At 44.6% G+C, this 19,332-nt stretch overlaps 1 protein-coding gene across 1 annotated transcript in view; it reads right to left on the reverse strand.

Moving 5' to 3' along the window:
• Positions 1–19,332, reverse strand: part of BRINP1 (BMP/retinoic acid inducible neural specific 1) — a 91,458-nt gene that overhangs the window by 15,320 nt on the left and 56,806 nt on the right. Inside the window, exons 3-5 of the mRNA XM_083875934.1 lie at positions 12,928–13,118; positions 6,093–6,262; positions 4,716–4,821 (exon numbers count right to left, since the gene is read on the reverse strand). Coding sequence (XP_083732060.1) covers positions 4,716–4,821; positions 6,093–6,262; positions 12,928–13,118 — 467 coding nt within the window. The remainder of the gene's footprint in view (positions 1–4,715; positions 4,822–6,092; positions 6,263–12,927; positions 13,119–19,332) is intronic.

The raw sequence follows: 19,332 nt of genomic DNA on the forward strand, positions 1-19,332 counted from the left end.
TGAATTTTAACTTGGATAAAGCACAACGAGCTGTTTGGGCCCAGCTACTTTGGAGATTTTTATTTTACTTTTTTTTTCCTGATGGAACAGGGGTGAAAAAAGCAACTGAAGTTTCAGGGAAAGCACCTCCCATTGCAAGGGATGTTGACTGTGCATTCCAGCAGATGCAGAAACATGAATACCCTGTAATCTCCAAAACACAACATGTTTTAACACTGCAGTGCTTCACATGGGTCCTCGCTTTTTTGCCCATAAAACTTGTGGATGGAAAAAAAAAAAAACAACATTTCCAGGAAAACCTCCTCTTGTGAGAAATATTATTATATTTAAGGGGCAATCAGACCTCTGTATACTTAGCACCAACTCAACAAAGCACTTATATAAATACTTAACTTCATCAGGAAAGCAGTTTTGCTGGAACCCAGCAGTTCCCTGAAGCATTTGACAAGAAACACACACTCAGAGCTGCGTTTGCACAAGTGACCCCCAATTCCAGCCACTCATTGGAGCACCAGAGTTCACATTCCAAACACAACCCCCTGACTTCCAAACAGGCTGTTGGGATTATGTGTGACTCACACCTTCCAGCCAGGAATTTCCTTATGGAAGGAATGAGTGTTACTGAAATACAGCTGTGCCTATTTCCACAGGAGTATTTTATATATCTATATATATTAATATAGATATAGATATATATTCACATATTTATATAAATATATTTACATGTAAATATAAATATTACATGTAAATATAATATTTATGTGTATATGTAAATATATAAAATATTACCTATATTTATATATAATACATATATTTTATATATAATACATAATATACATTTATGTATTCTATATAGAATATAAGTATATATAATATATAGTTTATATAAATATATATTCTATTCACATTATATGTGTTATATAATATATAATATATGTTATATAATATATATATTATATTATATATATTATATATATAATATATATTATATATATTATATATACTATATATATTATATATATACACATAAATATTCACAGATTTCTTGTCATCCCCAGAAAAGAGCAAATTCATATGAACTTTTTTTTGCTTGAGTTTTGAGCATCTCAGTGGTCAGATCTCAGCAAGAGATTTTACAAGCACTGTGCCAGCAGCAGCACCTCACCCAGCCCTGGCATCCTCTCTTTCATGTTTAGTTCTATGCCATAGATAGAACATAAATATTGCCGGAATTCAGTTTGTTGTGGCTGTCAGTAAAGCACAGGTGGCATCAATCTTTTGAGGCCACTGCTCTGGGTGCTTCAGTTGCTACCTGTAAGGCAGGAGGGCTGTAATCCCCAGGGATGTAACAGCCCCACTGAGCAGCTTTGTAATCCCAAGGAATATAACAGCCCCTGAGCAGTCTGTGCTAGCTGGGAAAGCCCTGCTGCCAGCCATAACCCCAATAAAATATCCCAAATGCTGTGTCGTTCTCTAAGAAATTCATTTAGATATTGCAAACATCAAAAAAAACCCAAAAAACATATATACACATATTCAGTCTTTCACTGTTGTCTACTGATGAAACAACCTCATGTCAGTTGAGAAGAAGAGGGGAAGAAGAGAAGAGGGAAAGAAGAGGGGAAAGCTGGTCAGAAAAACTGGGATATTGACCCATTTCCATGGGGAGAATCCCTCCATCCAATCCAGGGAAAACAAGGAATGGGCTCATCCCCGACAGCAGCCTCAGGAGCTGATAACAGATGCACAAAGTAAGTTTGCTGCTGACTGGAGTATTTTAATTTTGAAGGTAACTTATTGATCAGGGGAGGAATTCTGCCACTTTGTAAAGCATGAAGTTCCTCTTTAAAAATGAAGAGCAGCACAAATTTGGTATAGGTTTATCTTAGATAACTACAGGCAGAATATGAAGTATCTGACAAGGGAACATGTCCTTAATTCACCTAGAAAAACTATTAGAGAGAGATGTTTGGCTTTAGACTGTATATAAAAGGCTTCCTGCATTAAAAGAGGTAAATTTCCCCAGCTCTAAATTAGAGCTATTTGAAACATTTTTCACAGAAGAGTTCTCTGTTGAAAATGCAGTTCCATTGAAGCATTTTGTGAGAGCATGTTGACTCCAAAAGCACTTTTGACTTTATAAATGTGTTTTTTCATACTCCCTCATTTCACTGCACTGAAAAGCTGAAATGTTTTGTCTTGCCATTACTGCTCTGCCCATCCTGGAAAAAAGCTTTAATGGTAATTGTAATGTAAATTCTACTGCTATACTATCATAGATATTATGTAGGTATATAATGTATCTCTCTATGTAGTTATAGATGTATAATATATAAGGGTATTTATACATATATAACAATATAATAGTAAATGTTGAAACATAATCTATTTAATAGTATATAAGTATTGTATATTACATGCATTATGTATAGTATTATAATACATGGCCATATTTGATGCAGCAAATGACCTGATATGCAACATTTCCTGTTTATTGTTACATGGTTTAGAACAGGAGGAATTTACCTCACTGAAATAATGCTATGCTCCAATATTGACATTTACTGTCAAGAACAGCATTGATACAACAAGACAAGGCTCTGAATTTTGGATTTCCTGAAATTTTTCAAAGTGTTGTTTTTTTTCAGTCAAATTTTCCAATTTCTGCCCAGGACACCTGTGCAGGGAACTCAAATTCCCCTTTCCCAAGAGGCTGCTGTGGAGCTTCGGGCATCCTACGCTGCATCCCCACAGGGATCCTGCTCCAGGGGAAAAGGGGGTCCTTCTGAGCCTTCTGTGATAAATATTGTGTGTATATATGTATACAAATACCTCAGTGCATGTAATGCATGCTGGGCCCACAGGCATTCTTTAAATTTATAAATTCCTGAATTTATAAAATAGGGATTTTTTTTTGTCCCAGTAACCACCAGACACTCTGCACCATCCTCCCCCGAAATCAACCTACCCAAACCCTATGTGGGTTCACGGAATTACTGAGGTTGGAAAAGACCATCAAAATCATCCAAAATCCAAATCATCCAAAATCATCCAACGTTTGGCTGATCACCACCTCATAGACCAGAGCAGGGCAATCAGTGCCACATTCCACCCACTGTCTGCCCTGAAATGCACAGCTTTGAAACCCCAACTCCCAGGGCTGGGCAGCAGCAGGTTCAGACAGAGAAATTCTCCCTGTCATGAAGAAGCTGCTCTTTTATTGAGCCAGGCTCAGAGCTGGAGTGACACAAAGGCAGGAACATGGATTTCTGTCAGCAGCACATGCTCAGCTGCTAATCAGATCAGAGGAGACTTGGTCACGATCCATTACCTGCTGCAGCCCTGTGACTAATTCCTAATGAGGCTCCTCAGAGCAGAGGAAGGATCCTGGGTAATTATCCCAAGAACCACACTCCAGATTAGGTAGGAAACTCAGGTGGTGCTTTAAAGGTCACTGTGTTCTGTTAGGAGGAGCTCCTGCCTTCCTCCCTTCCCTCACCGTCCCCTTTGGCTCCAGCCTCTCCCTGCACTGGCTCCAGCCATGGAGCTCCATGAAACCCACCTGTGGCTGACCCCCAAGGTCCTCTGCCTGCTCCCATCAGAGATCACAGCCTCATCCCCCTCTCTCCTAATTTTTCCCTCTACCTCCTTCCCCCTCCTCCCTTGGTTTATCTCCACTCTTGTAGGATCAGATAACCAATCGAGGTCTATTGATTTACCCACTAGTCTGCCTATAACCCGAGCTGCCTGCTGATTGAGCTGCTTCTCCACTTATCTCATGTGTCATCCTGGGGTTTTCATTACCAGCAGTTATCATCACAGTGTAAAAAACCCCTCAAACTGCTTATTGTTAATTAGGTAAGAACCAGAACTCAGTGATTTGGATAATCACCAGCGTAGTGAAAACAACCTGCCTATTATTTTTAAAGGCAAATAATAACAACAATAATATTATATCCACAACATTACTTGGTAAATGAAACCCAGTTTCTGTGAAACCAAAGATTAAAACAGCACTTGCCAAATTATACTCAAAGCGGAAGATGTAATGTAGCCCATTCATCTGAAAAATTAAAATTTGTGCAAGTACAAGGATTCAAGAAATAAAACCATCTGGGCAAATGAGCAATTAAATCCCACATTTCCTTATTTTGTCAAAAAATTGGGAATAACCTTCGTAAATTACATGCCCAGTGAATTTCCTCCTTCTACTGAAGTTGACTTCTTGCTAACCAGCATGCATTTATTTATTAATTCAGCCATGACCTCTATCTGTTGACTTCTGGACTAGCTCCCCATCTGGGACTGAAGCCATGGCTTCTAGCATCCAAATAAAACCTCTGTGACTTTTCCCAAAGATTATGGTCATTAGAGAGTCTCAAAAGCTGATCTGCAAACCTCTTACACAAATCAGCATTTCGGGAGGGACGGAGAGACGTGGGCAGAATTCTCCTTCACTACTGATGGAAGAGATCACTTTTTTGTTGTTGTTGTTGTTTTGGTGTTGGTGTGTGTATCATACACAGAAGTCCATCAAAATTCAATGGCAGAGGGCACTCAGACACTTCACTGGGGTCAGCCCTGGCTCTGCTCACCAGAAACTTCAGGGAAGTTCCATTCACAGCAGAATCACAGCAAAGAGAAGAGGGGGAAAGGCTCAGATAAAGGGCCCCCCTCTCCCATTTCCATCCCTCTCCCTGGCTCCTGGGCCCTACCTTGCAGGTGGAGTTTGCTCTCAGTGCTTTGCAGAAGGACAGAACTCACAGAGTCCAGATTGTCGTAGCTGTTACAGCCCAGGGGGCCGGTCCGAGTTTCTGTTACCTGCAGAGAGTATAGAAAAGAGAAAATATTCCCTTTGTCTGCAGCACCACACTTCCCCCAGGCTTGTAAAGTGTTTTAATTCAAGTACTCCTTGTCCCCAGCTGATATAGCCCAAAACACATCTTCCCTAGTTGGGAAATAAAGCCCCACCTTGCACAGACACTGCTAATGTTTGGTGCAATCACAAGCTGAAAAATCAGAATTAATTGTGGCTGCTTCCTTTAGGGTACCTCAAGTTATCCTGGGCTTGGCATTGGGATCCTGCAGACTGATGTTTCTCACAGATCTCCACTGGAGAACTTCAGAAGCCTGTGGAGGAATTATTCCCTGGCTTCTCTAATTGGAAAGCAAGGAACAGAGATGGACTGCCAGCCCACAGTGGTGCCTGGTGCTCTCACAACAGCAGTGAGCACCAGCCCTGTGCTGAGGATGGATGGAGGCACAGATGACCTGCAGTGCTGCTGCTGCTGGTTTCCAGCCATGGAGGAAAGCTGCCCTTCTGGAATTCACCACGGGTGATTATCTGCTGTCACTGTTTCAATATCTCAATACAATTTCCCATCCAGAAGGGAACAGACTCAGCCATGAGACAGCACAGAACAATAACGAGAGCTGAAACCTTTCAGAAATGGCTAACAATGACGACTCCATCCACATCACCTTCCCTGGAGTGAACTCAGCAACAATAAAATCCCTGCCCAGTGCAGGATGATTGCTTTCAGAGAAGGCAGCCTTTGCAGAGCCATTTTCCCTGTTTTGTATTCTCTGAGCAGCTTCCCTTCCTTCCTGCTGCAACCCCCAAGCTGTCTCTCAGTCCGTTTCATTCCAGATGCCTCAGTAATGCCACACTGAGTTTTTCACCTTTTCTTGTAGCCAATTCAGCTGAGAGATGTTTTGCAGCCTCACACCCCCAGGAGATAAATACTCCTAGGTGGCACAGGGCTGTTCATTTCACAGACCTGCCTTTCCCTTCCAACCTCCACCACTGATCTGGGTCCTCTGCTCCCTCTCTCCCTTCCAGAAGCCACTGTCACACTGAGTGAAGGTCTCGTATCCTACACAACCACCACACTGAATGCCCACCTCTTTCCAGACACTGGTGTCCCTGGGGAAATCAATTCTTCAACTGAATAAGAGAAAAAAACAATCTTGGGAACAAAATAACTTGTGATCAAAGAAGACATCAGCCTGGCAAAGCCCTGCCCCAAATCCCTAGAAAACCCATCCAATGCAGACAATCTTTTTCCCCTTCCTCAGGCAGTGTGTGGTACCTTGATTGCTCCGGTCGAGATCTGGATCTCATGGAGTCTCCTCATGGTGCCATCACGGTCCACAAAGTAGGAGGAGGCGAGCTGGTGCAAAGCCTCAACGCTCTGGGTGGCGTTTCCTGACTTCCTGTCGAGGCGGCTTTTGTCCATGTACATGGTCAAGGCCTCCTCTCCTGCAGCAGAGAGAGAAAAGGACATTTCAGGCTGCCAGGCAGGGGCATTTTTAACAGGGGCAAAGGGTGTCACCTACTGCACCTAAAGAGAAAAAACTCTTGGAGGAGTCCACTCTTCCTCACCAGGACCCCACGGGGAAATACAGAATCACAGAATCACAGAATGTGTAGGTTGGAAGAGACCTTCAAGATCATCGAGTCCAACCCAGCCCCAACACCTCAACTAGGTCATGGTATCAAATGCCACATCCAGTTTCCGTTTAAACACATCCAGGGATGGTGACTCCACCACCTCCCCAGGCAGACTATTCCAGTATTTAATCACTCTTTCTGTGAAAAACTTCTTCCTAATATCCAACCTGTATTTCCCTTGGTGCAGCTCAAGGCTGTGTCCTCTCCTTCTGTCAGTTGCTGCCTGGAGCAAGAGACCAACCCCCAGCTGTCTGCAACCCCCCTTCAGGAAGTTGTAGAGAGTGATCAGGTCACTTCTGAGTCCCCTTTTCTCCAGGCTAAACACCCCCAGCTCCCTCAGTCGTTCTTCATATGGCTTGTTTTCCAATCCCTTCACCACCTTTGTTGCCCTTCTCTGGACATGTTCAAGCATCTCAATGTCCTTCCTAAACTGAGGGGCCCAGAACCGGACACAGCACTCAAGGTACCCTCACATTACTCAAGAAGCCTCCTCCTCTCTTCAGACAGCAAGGCCAAGTCCACCAGACAAGTAAAGCAGCTCCACTGAATTGAGTAGACAACATTCTGGACATTTTTTAGGCAGCAGAGCTTTGCCACAACTGCTGGAGAGGACTCAGCCCATCTGTCACACTGGAGGAACTTTCTCTCTGTCGACTTTTTTCATTCCAGCCTCGTTCATTTTCACTGGAGGAATGCTGGAATGCCTTGGCCAGAGGGCAGGCAGGAACCCTGGGTGGAATCACACCAGGCAGCAGCAGCACGGGTGTCCCATCACCAGATCTCCTGTTGCACACCTGACAGGAGAAGATCCCATTTTATGAAGGTCTCTGTCTGACCTGATTTCTAGAGGGAATAGGTGATGATTGCAAACAGAACACAGTCTGTGGGTAGGTGCAGTGCACAAACAAATGTTAGTTGAGCCTCCTCAGCTTCCACTGGCCTTGCAAAAGGGATGAGGAAAGGGGATGAGTAAAGAGAATTAATCAGAAGAAAGAGCAAATAAGAAAGTTAATTTGAACTTTGCCTTATTTCCTCTCCCAGAGTCTCATTCAGGAAATAGAAGTAGAGAGTGAAAACGCCATAGAAGATAAGGGACAAAAGCAGGTAATTTTGAAATGGTAACCACAGAGAATCTGGGAGTGGGGGAGTTAAGAACTGATAAACATCAGCAGAGACCTGAATGTAACAAAACACGTCTGAAAAGGATTATTTAGCTAACAGTTCAATTTGTGCTGGGTGAGGCACATTAAAATCCAGTTCATTCTTAACACAAGGCTGCCACTGCCAGAGGTCTGAAAAGGTGGAATGCCATCCTGCATCCTTAGCACATGAAACTTGGATTTTAATAAATGAAGAGAAGACACAAGTAGGGGAGGAATGTGCCATTTCTACATAACTCTCTTAATGAGAAGAATGGTGCTTGTTCTGATTTGATAGATGAGCCACTGATGAATACACTGCCTCTGGCAGAGATAGCATGGTCCAAAAAACATGTACCACCACTTTTAAGGCCAAAAAATATTTCACTCTTCATCATCTTTGCATAATTTTTTTTTAAGAGAACAAGGACTTACTTTTCTTTAAAATTCTTATTTGCTGAAATAGTTTGATTTATCCAAATTATTTCTTTTATTGCATATATGAAAAAAAGAACCCAAAATCCCAGTGAGCCCTCCTCCTCACTTTCCCTGGAAATTTTCCAGCTTTTATCTGAAAGCCAAATGCCTGAAAACAAACTAAAAATATTCTGGCTGAAAAACAAATTTTTATTAGATTTCAGTTTTTCAAGCAATGGTTGTGTTGAGTACTCAGCCTTTGGCTTTGAGATGAAAAATGGACCTTTTTTTTTTTCTTTTTTTTTTTGTGGAAAGAAAGTACTTTTCATTAAAAATTTTGATCAGTTGAATTTTTTTTAATTAGCTTTGCAGGACCTAAGTGGAGAAGTCAGGCATGTAAAGCTTTGTCTTTAATATTTTGTTAAAAATAACAGACCAGCCTTCCACCACAATCAAAGCTGTGGTAGTAACAAAGTCATCATTGTTACCTCTCACAAAAACACTTTCTCTGGAAAATGACCAGCTTTGATTTCCTTTATCACCATTACTATTTTTGTGTGCTGAGCTCGTGAGGAGACCTTGGCAGGGATCGAGGCTCTGTCCACACAAATAAAGCCAATCCATCTTCCAGAGGATTTAACCCCCTGTATCTGATTCACAACAGGTGAATACAACAAACAGCCAGCAAGGCACAGGCAATAAAATGTCTGTGAGGAACAGTGGTCACTGCACTGACCACTCTCAATGCATTTTCAAGTTTCATCTCTTTGTGTTTTTCAGGGAGATTTGAAAGAACTTTGTCAGTTTTCATGAGTCAACCCATTTGCCACTGAAGAGAAGAGACTGGATCAGTGGGAAAGTATTTTTTGAGTATTTATTACATGGATCTCCCATGTAACAGAAGCATTTAACTGCAAGGAGATGCAGCAGAGAGAAATAAGAAATGATGCTTCACCACCCTTTTTATAAGGCTTTGGCAGGACAGGGAAGATCTGGCATAACTCTCCCCTTAGCTGTGATTCACAGCCACCAATTGCACCAATAACTGGGGAAAAAAACCCAACTTTCCCTGGAAAAATATCATGCCTCATATTAATAACCAAGGCACAAAAATTGGGACTTTTTTCATTCCAGCCTCGTTCATTTTCACTGGAGGAATGCTGAGGCTGCAATGCCTTGGCCAGAGGGCAGGCAGGAACCCTGGGTGGAACCACACCAGGCAGCAGCAGCACTGGTGTCAGATCACCAGCAGATCTCCTGTTGGATTTGCTCCCTCCACAACATGAACCAGGCATTAAGAAATGAGGAGATGAGAAGAGAAAGAGAAAGAGAAAGAGAAAGAGAAAGAGAAAGAGAAAGAGAAAGAGAAAGAGAAAGAGAAAGAGAAAGAGAAAGAGAAAGAGAAAGAGAAAGAGAAAGAGAAAGAGAAAGAGAAATCCCTGCTCTGGGGCAGTGGGGATCAGAGATTTCCCCACAAAAGCTGTCTTTTTTTTCCTCCAAAGGAAGAAAACAGAGAAATAAAGTCCATGAGTGATGATGCTTTCTCCTGAAGGACCAGAGCTGTCTCTAGGATTGAGGGAACTGCTGCTGGAAAGCTATTCTGTGTTTTTGCTGTTATTTTCTGCTCTGTGCAGAGCTGGAAAAGCACAGCATCCCCATGGAGGGGTCACATGGGAAAGCAGCTCTTGGATCAAGAGAGGTTAACAGAATTTTGCTGCATTATTAAGTCTTAATTTCTCTTTTATTAAGTAAATGATATGTTCAAAGTTGTTTTTCCTAGAGGGATTTTCTTGAAAATTGGCTCTCAGCTCTGTGTGCTCCATCCCAGAGCACGGATGCCCTCAAAGTGACCCTGCCCCAGTGGCATTGTCAGAACCAGACTGGAGCAGAGCTGGGTTTTACTGGGCTCTCAGGGGACCTGGCTGCTCTGTAGGTTGGAAGGCACCAAAGCTGTTCCTGCTGTGGCCAGGTGTGAAAATTGCTGTGCTCAAGTGCTGCTGCTCCCTGTCCCACCCTCCTGGGGGCTGTGCAGCAGCTGGAGTTTCAAAGCCAGACAATTCCCTGGGTGTTTGTCACTCATCTGTCACCTCCTCAGACACCAGGCTGGGCTTCAAACAGCCCCAACACGGGCAGGACTGCTCGGAGCTCTGATGCTGTTTTACACCACAACAACCCAGACTCTGAGATTCAGAAGGCTGAAAATTACACCTTTATTTTTGGGATGTGTCTCCCTTTTATACTATTTCACACAGACCAATTTGATTGGTGACAAGAAGACAAACCTCTTCACCCACATTGGTCAGAGCAGAGGGACATCAAGAAGAAGTCCCTCCTAGGAAAAAGAATGAATAACAAAGGTACAGTTACAAAAACATTTTTCCTGTTTACAGAAAATTCCCTGGGAAAAGAATTTCAGAAAACCAAAACACCTCAGGCACAGAACCAGGGCTAGAGAGCTCTGCTGAGAAAACACCAGGTCCTGGGAGAGCCTGTGTGCCAGGACACATCTGCTTTTGTGTCCCAGAGCTCTTGTTTAGCCCACAGACTGTGATTAGAGCGTGTCCTCCGTGCATAATGCATGCCCTGCTCCTGCTACATTTTCCCTGGGACTGCCATTGCCAAGATAAATCCTCTTTTTTTCTCCCTACCATGGCTCACCATGCTCAGGGATGCTGGGGTATTTAGCTCTCCCCTCCAATATCAGTTCTCATTACAAGTCTCTGCATATTTAAAGCTGTTGTGTTGTAAAATCAGGAGAAGAAACAAGCCCCTGTGAATAATTTACTACCTCACCCAGGCAAAATTAAAAATATATTTTACCATCAAAGGTCTTTCGTATTTTGAATTTCCATGGATGTGAGTGGCAAGAACAAGAGGAATGTCAATGGAAAAGGAAGTAAAGCAGAAAAAAAAAAATTAAAATCTCAGTTTATTTGGCTGTCTTGGGCTCTGTAAAACACAGCCCTGAAAAGTGAATTCCTCAATAAAAAGCAGTTTATTTTATCCAGACTTCATTAAGGCCTGAAGACAACAGTCATTTGTGCTCTTCAATGCTTGGAAACCTCCTTTCTCTCACATTTCTTACTGATGGAATGGACTTGTTTGGGTGCCTGGGCTGGAAGAGCAGCCCAGGGATCTTTGAAGGACACCAGCACACCAGAGGCCATTTGACTTCAGGGGAACTGTGCCAATTTACCTACCACCTAATTTGTGCATGAATCATATGCACACATCTAATCTCACCCCAGTGTCTGCAGAATGCTCTGGGAACAGACAGATGGCCAGAAATTCCTCAAAGTTCACTACAAACACAGCAGTGAGGCAAGGCTGGAGGTGAGGTGCATTGGAAGAAGCAACAACAACAAATTCTGAAGTAAAACTGAGCCTTTACCACTGCAGGATCCTTCTCACAGACAGTTGTTCTTGGAAGAAAAGCATTTTAATGAAAGAAAGGCGCAGCCCAAAGGGGGAAAAGAATCGTGAAAATAATGGAGAGGAGAAAAAAGAACCAGGAGTAAACATCAATAGGAGCTGCTGATTTTCACCCCTCCAGTGTTCAGCAGTAACTACTCAAAATGTTCCTGCAGCACCACCAGCAGCGCCTGCTCAGGAGTTCATGGCCCTACAGGGCTGTCTCTGATGTCATCCCTGACACATTCTGTGCACACACAGACCTCTCTGCAGCCCTTGCATACACATTTTGAATTTTACTGGAGCTCTGTTTTTCCAGAAGTCTGCTCCGTGTTAATGCATTCAGCCTTCTGGCCATCTCTTCCCCTCTGCTCATGCTCCCTGCCCAACTCCTTGAACTCCCTTTTTCCTGGAGCTCTTTAAAATTCCTCCAGTTCCAGCAAGAAAGGATGGGGGGTTTTTTCCCCCTGTGTTTGTTTTCATCCTGTGAGAAGTGGGATGAACAGGTTGTGTTGTGAAGCTGAGGGCAGTGGTGCAGGGCTGGCAGGATGGTCCCCCAGCTGAGGGACATGTTTCTCTTGACACAGCACAGGGCCACAGCTCCCACCTCACACCCTGATTTGCAAAGGGACGCAGATGGGCTTTGGGAGGGGGAGCTGCAGCCTCGCCTGGGTGGTTCACATTGGAAAGGAGCACAGTGGGGGATTTGGTGCAGCCCTCCTGCTCTAGCAGGGTCACCCCAGAGCAGATGGCACAGGGCGGCATCCAGTTTGTTCTGGAATATCTTCTGTGAGGGACACTCCACACCCTCTCTGAGCAATCTCTTCCGGTGCTCCCAAGAAATTTTTCTTCACTGTTCAGGTTGGACATCCTGGGCATCAATGTTTGCCTGTTCCTCTTGTCCTTGTGGCTGGCACCACCAAGATGAGCCTGGCCTGGGCTCCAGGCATCCACCTTAAGATAATTATATTCATTAACAAGGTCTCCTCTCAGCCATCTCTCCTGGAGGCTGGGCAGCTCCAGCTCCCTCAGTTTTCTCTCATTCTCCCCTCACTGATACCCTAGCCTGCTGCTGTAGGACACGAAAGACTCCAAATATTTCAGAAAGCAAAGAGTATAGAAAAAAGGCTTTATTGTCTAATTCTTACTACCTTTTATAAGGTGTTCCCATACAGACTTTACATGGTTGGTGAATAGGAACGACACCTCTCTGATCCCATTGGTTAAACCAGAGAAACAGCAAAACACCACCTGGAGAAAGATTGTTTTGAGAAAGAAGAGTTGTTTGCCAAGATTGTTTTGAGAAGAAACTTTCTTGAGAATTTTTTCCTTGGGAAAAAGTGATCAGCTGCCAGCAGTCTGAAATCTCTCAGTCCCACTCTAGCCCCTGCTGGACTCACCCCAGGAGCTCCAGGCCAAACTGGGCACGTTCCCAGCACTTCCCAGTGCCTTCCCCACCTCCCCAGAGCCCCTCACACCAGCAGACACCCGCCGGGTGCCACCTACCTCCCAGGGTGGCAGAGATGAGGAGGTGGGTGCCGTACTTTTTGATGATGGTGTCGATGAACTGCTGCGTGGTGGGTCTCCTGCCCAGCAGGCGGATGCTCCTCTGGAACTCGGGCATCAGGGGCAGCGGGTTATGGAGCAGGTCCCTCCTCTCGATGGCTGTGTTCCTCACCTTCCAACGGGCAAACTCCCTGTGCCACAACACAGGAACACAACAGGGGTCAGGCTCCCAGTCTGGAGGGGTGGGGAGAGTCAGCAGGGGAGGGAAAGGAGGGTGGGGAAGGGGCCAATCCTGTTGGACACCCCCACATGGATACACACATGAGGCCACAAGGCTGGACAAGAGGAAGAGGGGAGGAGAAGAGGAAAAGTGAGACATTACTGCACAATAACTGTACACTACAAGGATCAGGCTGGTGAGGAGGTGGCCTTGGAGTCATCAGAGGGGTCTGTCAGAGAGCTGTGTCACTGTAGACTCCAAATATTTCAGAAGGCAAAGAATATAGAAAAAAAAAAGGCTTTTATTGTCTAATTCTTACTACCTTTTATAAGGTGTTCCCATACAGACTGAACATGGTTGGTGAATAGGAATGACACCTCTCTAATGCCATTGGTTAAACCAGAGAAACAGCAAAACACCACCTGGAGAAAGATTGTTCAGAGAAAGGAGAGTTGTTTGCCAAGATGGTTTTGAGAAAAAACTTTCTTGAGAAATTTTTCCTTGGGAAAAGTTAGCAGCTGCCAGCAGGCTGAAATCTCTCAGACCCACAAGATGGGCTTCCCTAAACAAAAGCAGGCTGGTCCTTTCACTCTCCCACACTTTGGGGTCTTGCACTTCTCCATAAAGCAGCAAATTCTGGTCTCTGTCAGCAAATGGAGATCACAGATTTAGCCCAAACTGATCACTGTCATACCCCTGCTGCCCACAAGCCTTCCTAGCACACTTTTGCAAAGCAAAGCTGGAGAAAATACATTTTCTCCAAATCTCTTCATCTTTCCGCACCATGAGTATGGCAAAAGAGCATTTTGGAAAACAATTTTCGAGATAAACCATGTAAAAGGATGGATTCAGATATAAGCAGAGTCCAGGATGAAAGTGAAGGTTTCGTTCATGTTTTAGAAAAAAAGCAAACCCAAAGTGATTCTCCAATCCATGCTTTTAAGCTGAGAGCAACTGGGGAAAAAATAAAGTTAATGTTTGCAAAAGCAGTTCTTTATTGCAAGTATCCATTTTGAAATGACACAGAGGGAAATGCCTAGAGAAAAGCTTGCACACCTGCAATCTAAAAATCAGGCCTCTGAAACATCACCAGCTGAGCACCTGAAAAATGAGAAACCTATTAATGTCTTTCAAAAAATATTGAGCAAAGGCTTCCTTAAAGGAGAGGATGTTATTTATACCCATTCTCCTACAATGCACCTGCTCTATCTTAAGTTTTCTCCCAGACCATCAGTCCACAGGCTTCTCTGTTACTTTTCCTTCTCCTTTTCCTGTAACTTGGGCTTAAGACAAACATTTTATTTAGATTATAGGTGTTGTGGTTTAATCCCAGGTGGCAACTCAGCCCCACACAGCCACTCACTCCTTCTAGAGAGGAAGAATTCAGAAGGGTGTGAGAACTCATGAGTTGAGAGGAACAGTTTAGCAGATAAAGCAAAAGCTGCAAGGGAAGCAAAGCAAAACAAGGAATTCACTCCCCACTTCCCATCAGAGTCTGGAGTTCAGCCATCTCCAGGACTCCATCAGAGTGACTGGGGAAGACAAACTCCCTCACACTGCACATCTCCCTTTCCTCCTGTGGTGTGGGATATCCCTGGGGTGAGCTGGGGTCAGCTCTCCAGGCTTTGTCCCCCCTGCAGCTCCTCGTGCATCCCAACCTCATCACTGGTGGGGTGGGATGGGAGGCAGAAAAGCCCTGACCTGTGGAAACTCTGCTCAACAACACACCTGTGTTACCAGCACTGCTTCCAGAAAAATCCAAAACACAGCCCCATACTGACTCTGTGGAAAAAATTAACTTCATCCCAGTGTTAGAAAAGAAATTTAATAACAATGTTCTCTGGCAACAGCCTTGTTTAGCATTAGTGTGGGTCAGCAGTAGCAGCTAAAGCAGAGGAAGCCCTCACGTGCAAGAGCTGACCAAGAGTAACTTCTTTGAGAAAATTAATGCTGCTGACAAGGAATGAGCTGAATTCAGCAGATACAAGTGGGATGAAGATAAGGACCAAGGAGACTCCTCCAAGAGAATGGAGAACTTCAGAAGAAGGCCAGCCCAGTGACCAGTAAAAACAATTAGAAGTTAAGGGGCCACTGATCAGAATGAAGGATTTGGGGTTGGATTTGAGGATTGGGTGATTAGATGGCACAGGTATAACTCTGAGCAGTGAACTGGGACAGGGGTCCTCTCTGCAAGCTCCCAGCTCAAATTGAAACCCTGCAAAGACTAACTGGAAACCTTCAGGCAGACTTGTCATTCCCAGCAGGATCCTGGGCTCAGACCTGTCCCTGTGACTGGTGTGGAATAATCCATCACACCCAGTCCAAAGCAGGAATGACAACACCTGGCCCTGAGGCAGCACTTCCCATCACAGAGTGTCCACCCAGCACAAGAACCTCTCCTGGCTGGAGAGATCCTGACACACAGGCAGATTCAGGAGGCTCAGCTGCAAAGCCAGGACCACAAACCAGATCTTTTCTGCCCAGGTTGATTTTATACTCAGTCCACTCTAAGTGTGATAGGTTATTTGACCTAATGTAATTATTGCAGGTATTGATTTTGATTGTGCCCCTTCACAACACTCCACGCTGCCTGACAGCAGTTACATTCACCAAAATAGCAAAGTACCAGCTATTTACTTCAAAATATCTCCTTACACTTGAGCTAATGCCCCCTCTGTAGTTCCTTGCTTTCACAAGCCAGGTGAAAATGCCAAAACAAAACACACCTCTTACTATGTTACCAGAGTCATTAGTGTCAAACCTTGCAATCTGAAGAAACATCCATCTTCCCTAGAAAAACCTCAGTCAAAAGGCAAAAATCCCCCCATACAGCAAGTTCTTAACATGAGGAGTGACTAAAACAAATCATTGGCTCTCAAGTTGTCTGCAGATAACAAATACATCACCAGTGTATTCCCTTTATGGAGCAGAGGGTGTTCTCTGCTGTCCCAGAATTGTGTAAAAGTTGATTTTAATGATAGATAAAACTTTAAAGACAAATAGTTTCTCTCTGACAATACAGAGAGGGTTGTCTAATCATTCCAGATTAGAGTTTTAATCCCAGACCTTGCTACATAAGGAAATTCCCTTTGAGGAAGGAACAGTCCCTTCAGCAGTAGCAGTGCACGGGAAGAGGCAGAGCTGGATGCTCAAAGACAGGCAAGGTTTTATAATAAATAGCCATGCCCATGTTCCCATCAGAAGGATCATAACTAGCAAGCATAGGAAGAATGCCATCTGTGCTTCCTCTCCAAAGAGACGATTATTGCTTCCTGTAAAACTCAAGCACACTCTCGGATTCCTGCTTCCTGCAGTATCCATAAAGTCAGGAGGGACCAGAGCACTCCAGAGCCAGCAGGTTTGCAGAAAGGGCTGAGGGAACGTTTCATGTTCCCAATAAAGTACAGAGAGTTTGGTTTTGAAGCTTTGCAATGGGTAATTTAGCAGCAAAGACCATAGAGCTGAGATGTGCAGCTGGTCAGGTGTTGATCCCTATTCTCCTTCAGGGAAGCTGTGGCTGCCCCTGGACCCCTGGAAGTGTCCAAGGCCAGGCTGGACAGGGCTTGGAGCAGCCTGGGACAGTGGAAGGTGTCCCTGCCCATGGCAGGGGGTGGGGACTGGATGGGCTGTAAGGTCCTTTCTGACTCAAACCACTCCAGGATTCCATGATACATCAACACCCAGATCCTGGGAGTGTCTCCATGCAGGGGGTGGAGATGGACAGGGCAAACTGGGCATTGATGGGCAGTGAAGGCAGGAAAGGAGAATGACATTTTGATAAACAATGTGTCCAAAGGGAAACTGGGTTCATTTTTTACATCAGGCTCAACACCACCTTCTGACACCACTGGCAGGAGGCAAAAGAAGGAATTGAAGAGAAATCACTGCCATACCTTCAGCCTTTCCTGCTGCCAAGGGACAATCCCAGTCCCCACTCGTGCAGTAGGTGAGCCCTGAGCAGATTTAAGGCGTGATGGTGAAGGAGACTTTTCTCACCCAATTGTTACTGATGCCATCCCTCCCCAGGGCTTCCTGTGCTCTCAGGGCACTTCAGGGAGGTGAAAGCCCAGTCCTGCTGTGCTCTCCCTATGCTGGGATGTGTGGCTTTCCCAGCTGACAAGAAAAGCTGAGCAAATATGTTATGATGAATAATTTATGCAGCTAACTTAGATGTTTATCTTCTGCTCATAGAATATCCATGAACCAATTGCAATTCCCTCTAAGTTATGCATTATTTGAATTTACTTAGTGACATTTTTCAAGCTTTTTTATAGGTTTTACATAGCATTTGGCGGGTTTATTTTTTGTGTGCCGTTGATTCATTGGGACTGGAATCAAGGAAGGGTTAAGTTTGGAAGGGAACACGAGTGGGGTCATCTGCTCCAACTTCAATGGTCAAGCAAATGACATGGCCTTGTTAAGCTTCCTTATTAATGTCCAAAAAATGTATTTTAAACTTGGCTCACTGAATTCCAATATTTTACATGGAAAGCAAACCTCTAATTCCAGCAATCTTCCATGCAACCTGCAGAACCCTCTGCTGCAAGATGCACCTGAGGCCAAGATTATGGTACAGTTTTGGAAAATAGACTTAACATTAATAGATATGGCTACTGAAATCATTTAGAAATATTGAGGTCATAAAAATAAAATTATATTTGCAGGGAACAGCATAGATCCGGCCTTAGGGAATGTTCCAGCCTGAAACTCCTGAAGCTGCTGAAGAAACACCTCCAAGAACAGGTTTTCTATTAGCTTTCAACTCTAGATTTAATTGCATTTTCTGCAGAAGCGGAAAATCAGCCAAAATGAATTCAGGGTGCTGGGCTGGGTAAACAGTACTCTTGTCTGTTTGTCACCACCTGTGACTCTTGGGAGGGTTTACCAAAGCCTTGGATTGGTGGATAATGGGTGCAAAAGGGCACTGAAACCTTTCCTCACAAAACCATCCTGGGCTGCCTCTCCTCTTTACTTGCCTGAGCCTCCAGTGGCACCACCTGGGACACAGAGATGAGGCCTCTACAGCCACTGAGGCATTTTAAAAAGAGAAATATTGCCCTGTGCATCGCTTCTTTCCCAGGTGAAGGAGTTGTAAAGACTCGACCAGGATGAGGGGCCACCCCATGGTGGGATTGGTACAGCTGGGATTGGTACAGAGTCTTCTGACCCTCAGGGGAAATGCCAAGCAAGGACCTGAACTTCTGCCAGCAGGGAAGCTTTGGATGGCCTTGGAAAGATGAGAAACCCCTTGGCAAGGAGGAGGAAGGGTCAGAATACCTGAGGCAGAGATGGGATAAGGAGAAACTCTGACCCAAAGTCTGAGTAGGGGGGGAGAGGCACTTGGTGGTGCTCTGTCTCAACAGGGCTGAGACCCCTGTCCTGGGTTGTAGTGTAGGATGTACACAAAGTATTTATTCTATCACCATCTTCATGAACTGTTGAATCCAATTATTGGAACAGTGTTTTCCCAGGCCCCTCCTTTGGGCTCTTCTGCTCATGGCCCATCAATGCCTTGCCCAGGACTCACAGGGAACTCCCTCCAGGAGCTCTCTCTGTTTAATGGGCCATCAAGGAGCCACTGCACGACTCCTCATCCCATTGGGAGATGCTCCCAATGCCCAGGGGGAGGAGCCAAGCATTCTCACCTGGAGAGAATCTGGGATTTGGGACAGGACAAGCAGCCCTGAGCCACTGGATTCCCAGAGGAGCAGAGCTCCCAGACCTTTCTGTGGGATCACTGCTTCAGGAAGAGCCCCTCACCTGGACTGCTCCCACCACCCTGCTCACGTTGTATTCTGACTCTGAGAGTGGTCTTTTGTATTATTTTATTTTATTTTATTTTACTTTTTTACCTTTCTTCTTATTAAATTGTATTTCTGACTTGGAGCCTCTCACTCGTTTTGCTTTCAAACCACGACAATCCCAAAGGAATTTGGGGTGTACCAGGAAATACCTTCCAGGCCTGCACTGGGCAGCTGCCCCCTGAAGAAAATACAGAGGAGCTTCTTTAGGGGCTGAAAGGGGTAAAAGGTGCTGGAGGAGAAAGGAGGGAAGGGGGATGAGGGGTGAAGTGCTGCCTCAGGGAGGCACATGCACACATTGAAGGCTTTCCTTCCTGTAACAGTACAGGGACACACTTTATTTGAATACAAGGATGAGAAAATACTGCCCCTTCAAGCCTGCAT

Source organism: Zosterops lateralis (genome assembly GCF_965231275.1).
Source record: "Zosterops lateralis genome assembly, chromosome: 20".
NCBI classification, from domain to species: domain Eukaryota; kingdom Metazoa; phylum Chordata; class Aves; order Passeriformes; family Zosteropidae; genus Zosterops; species Zosterops lateralis.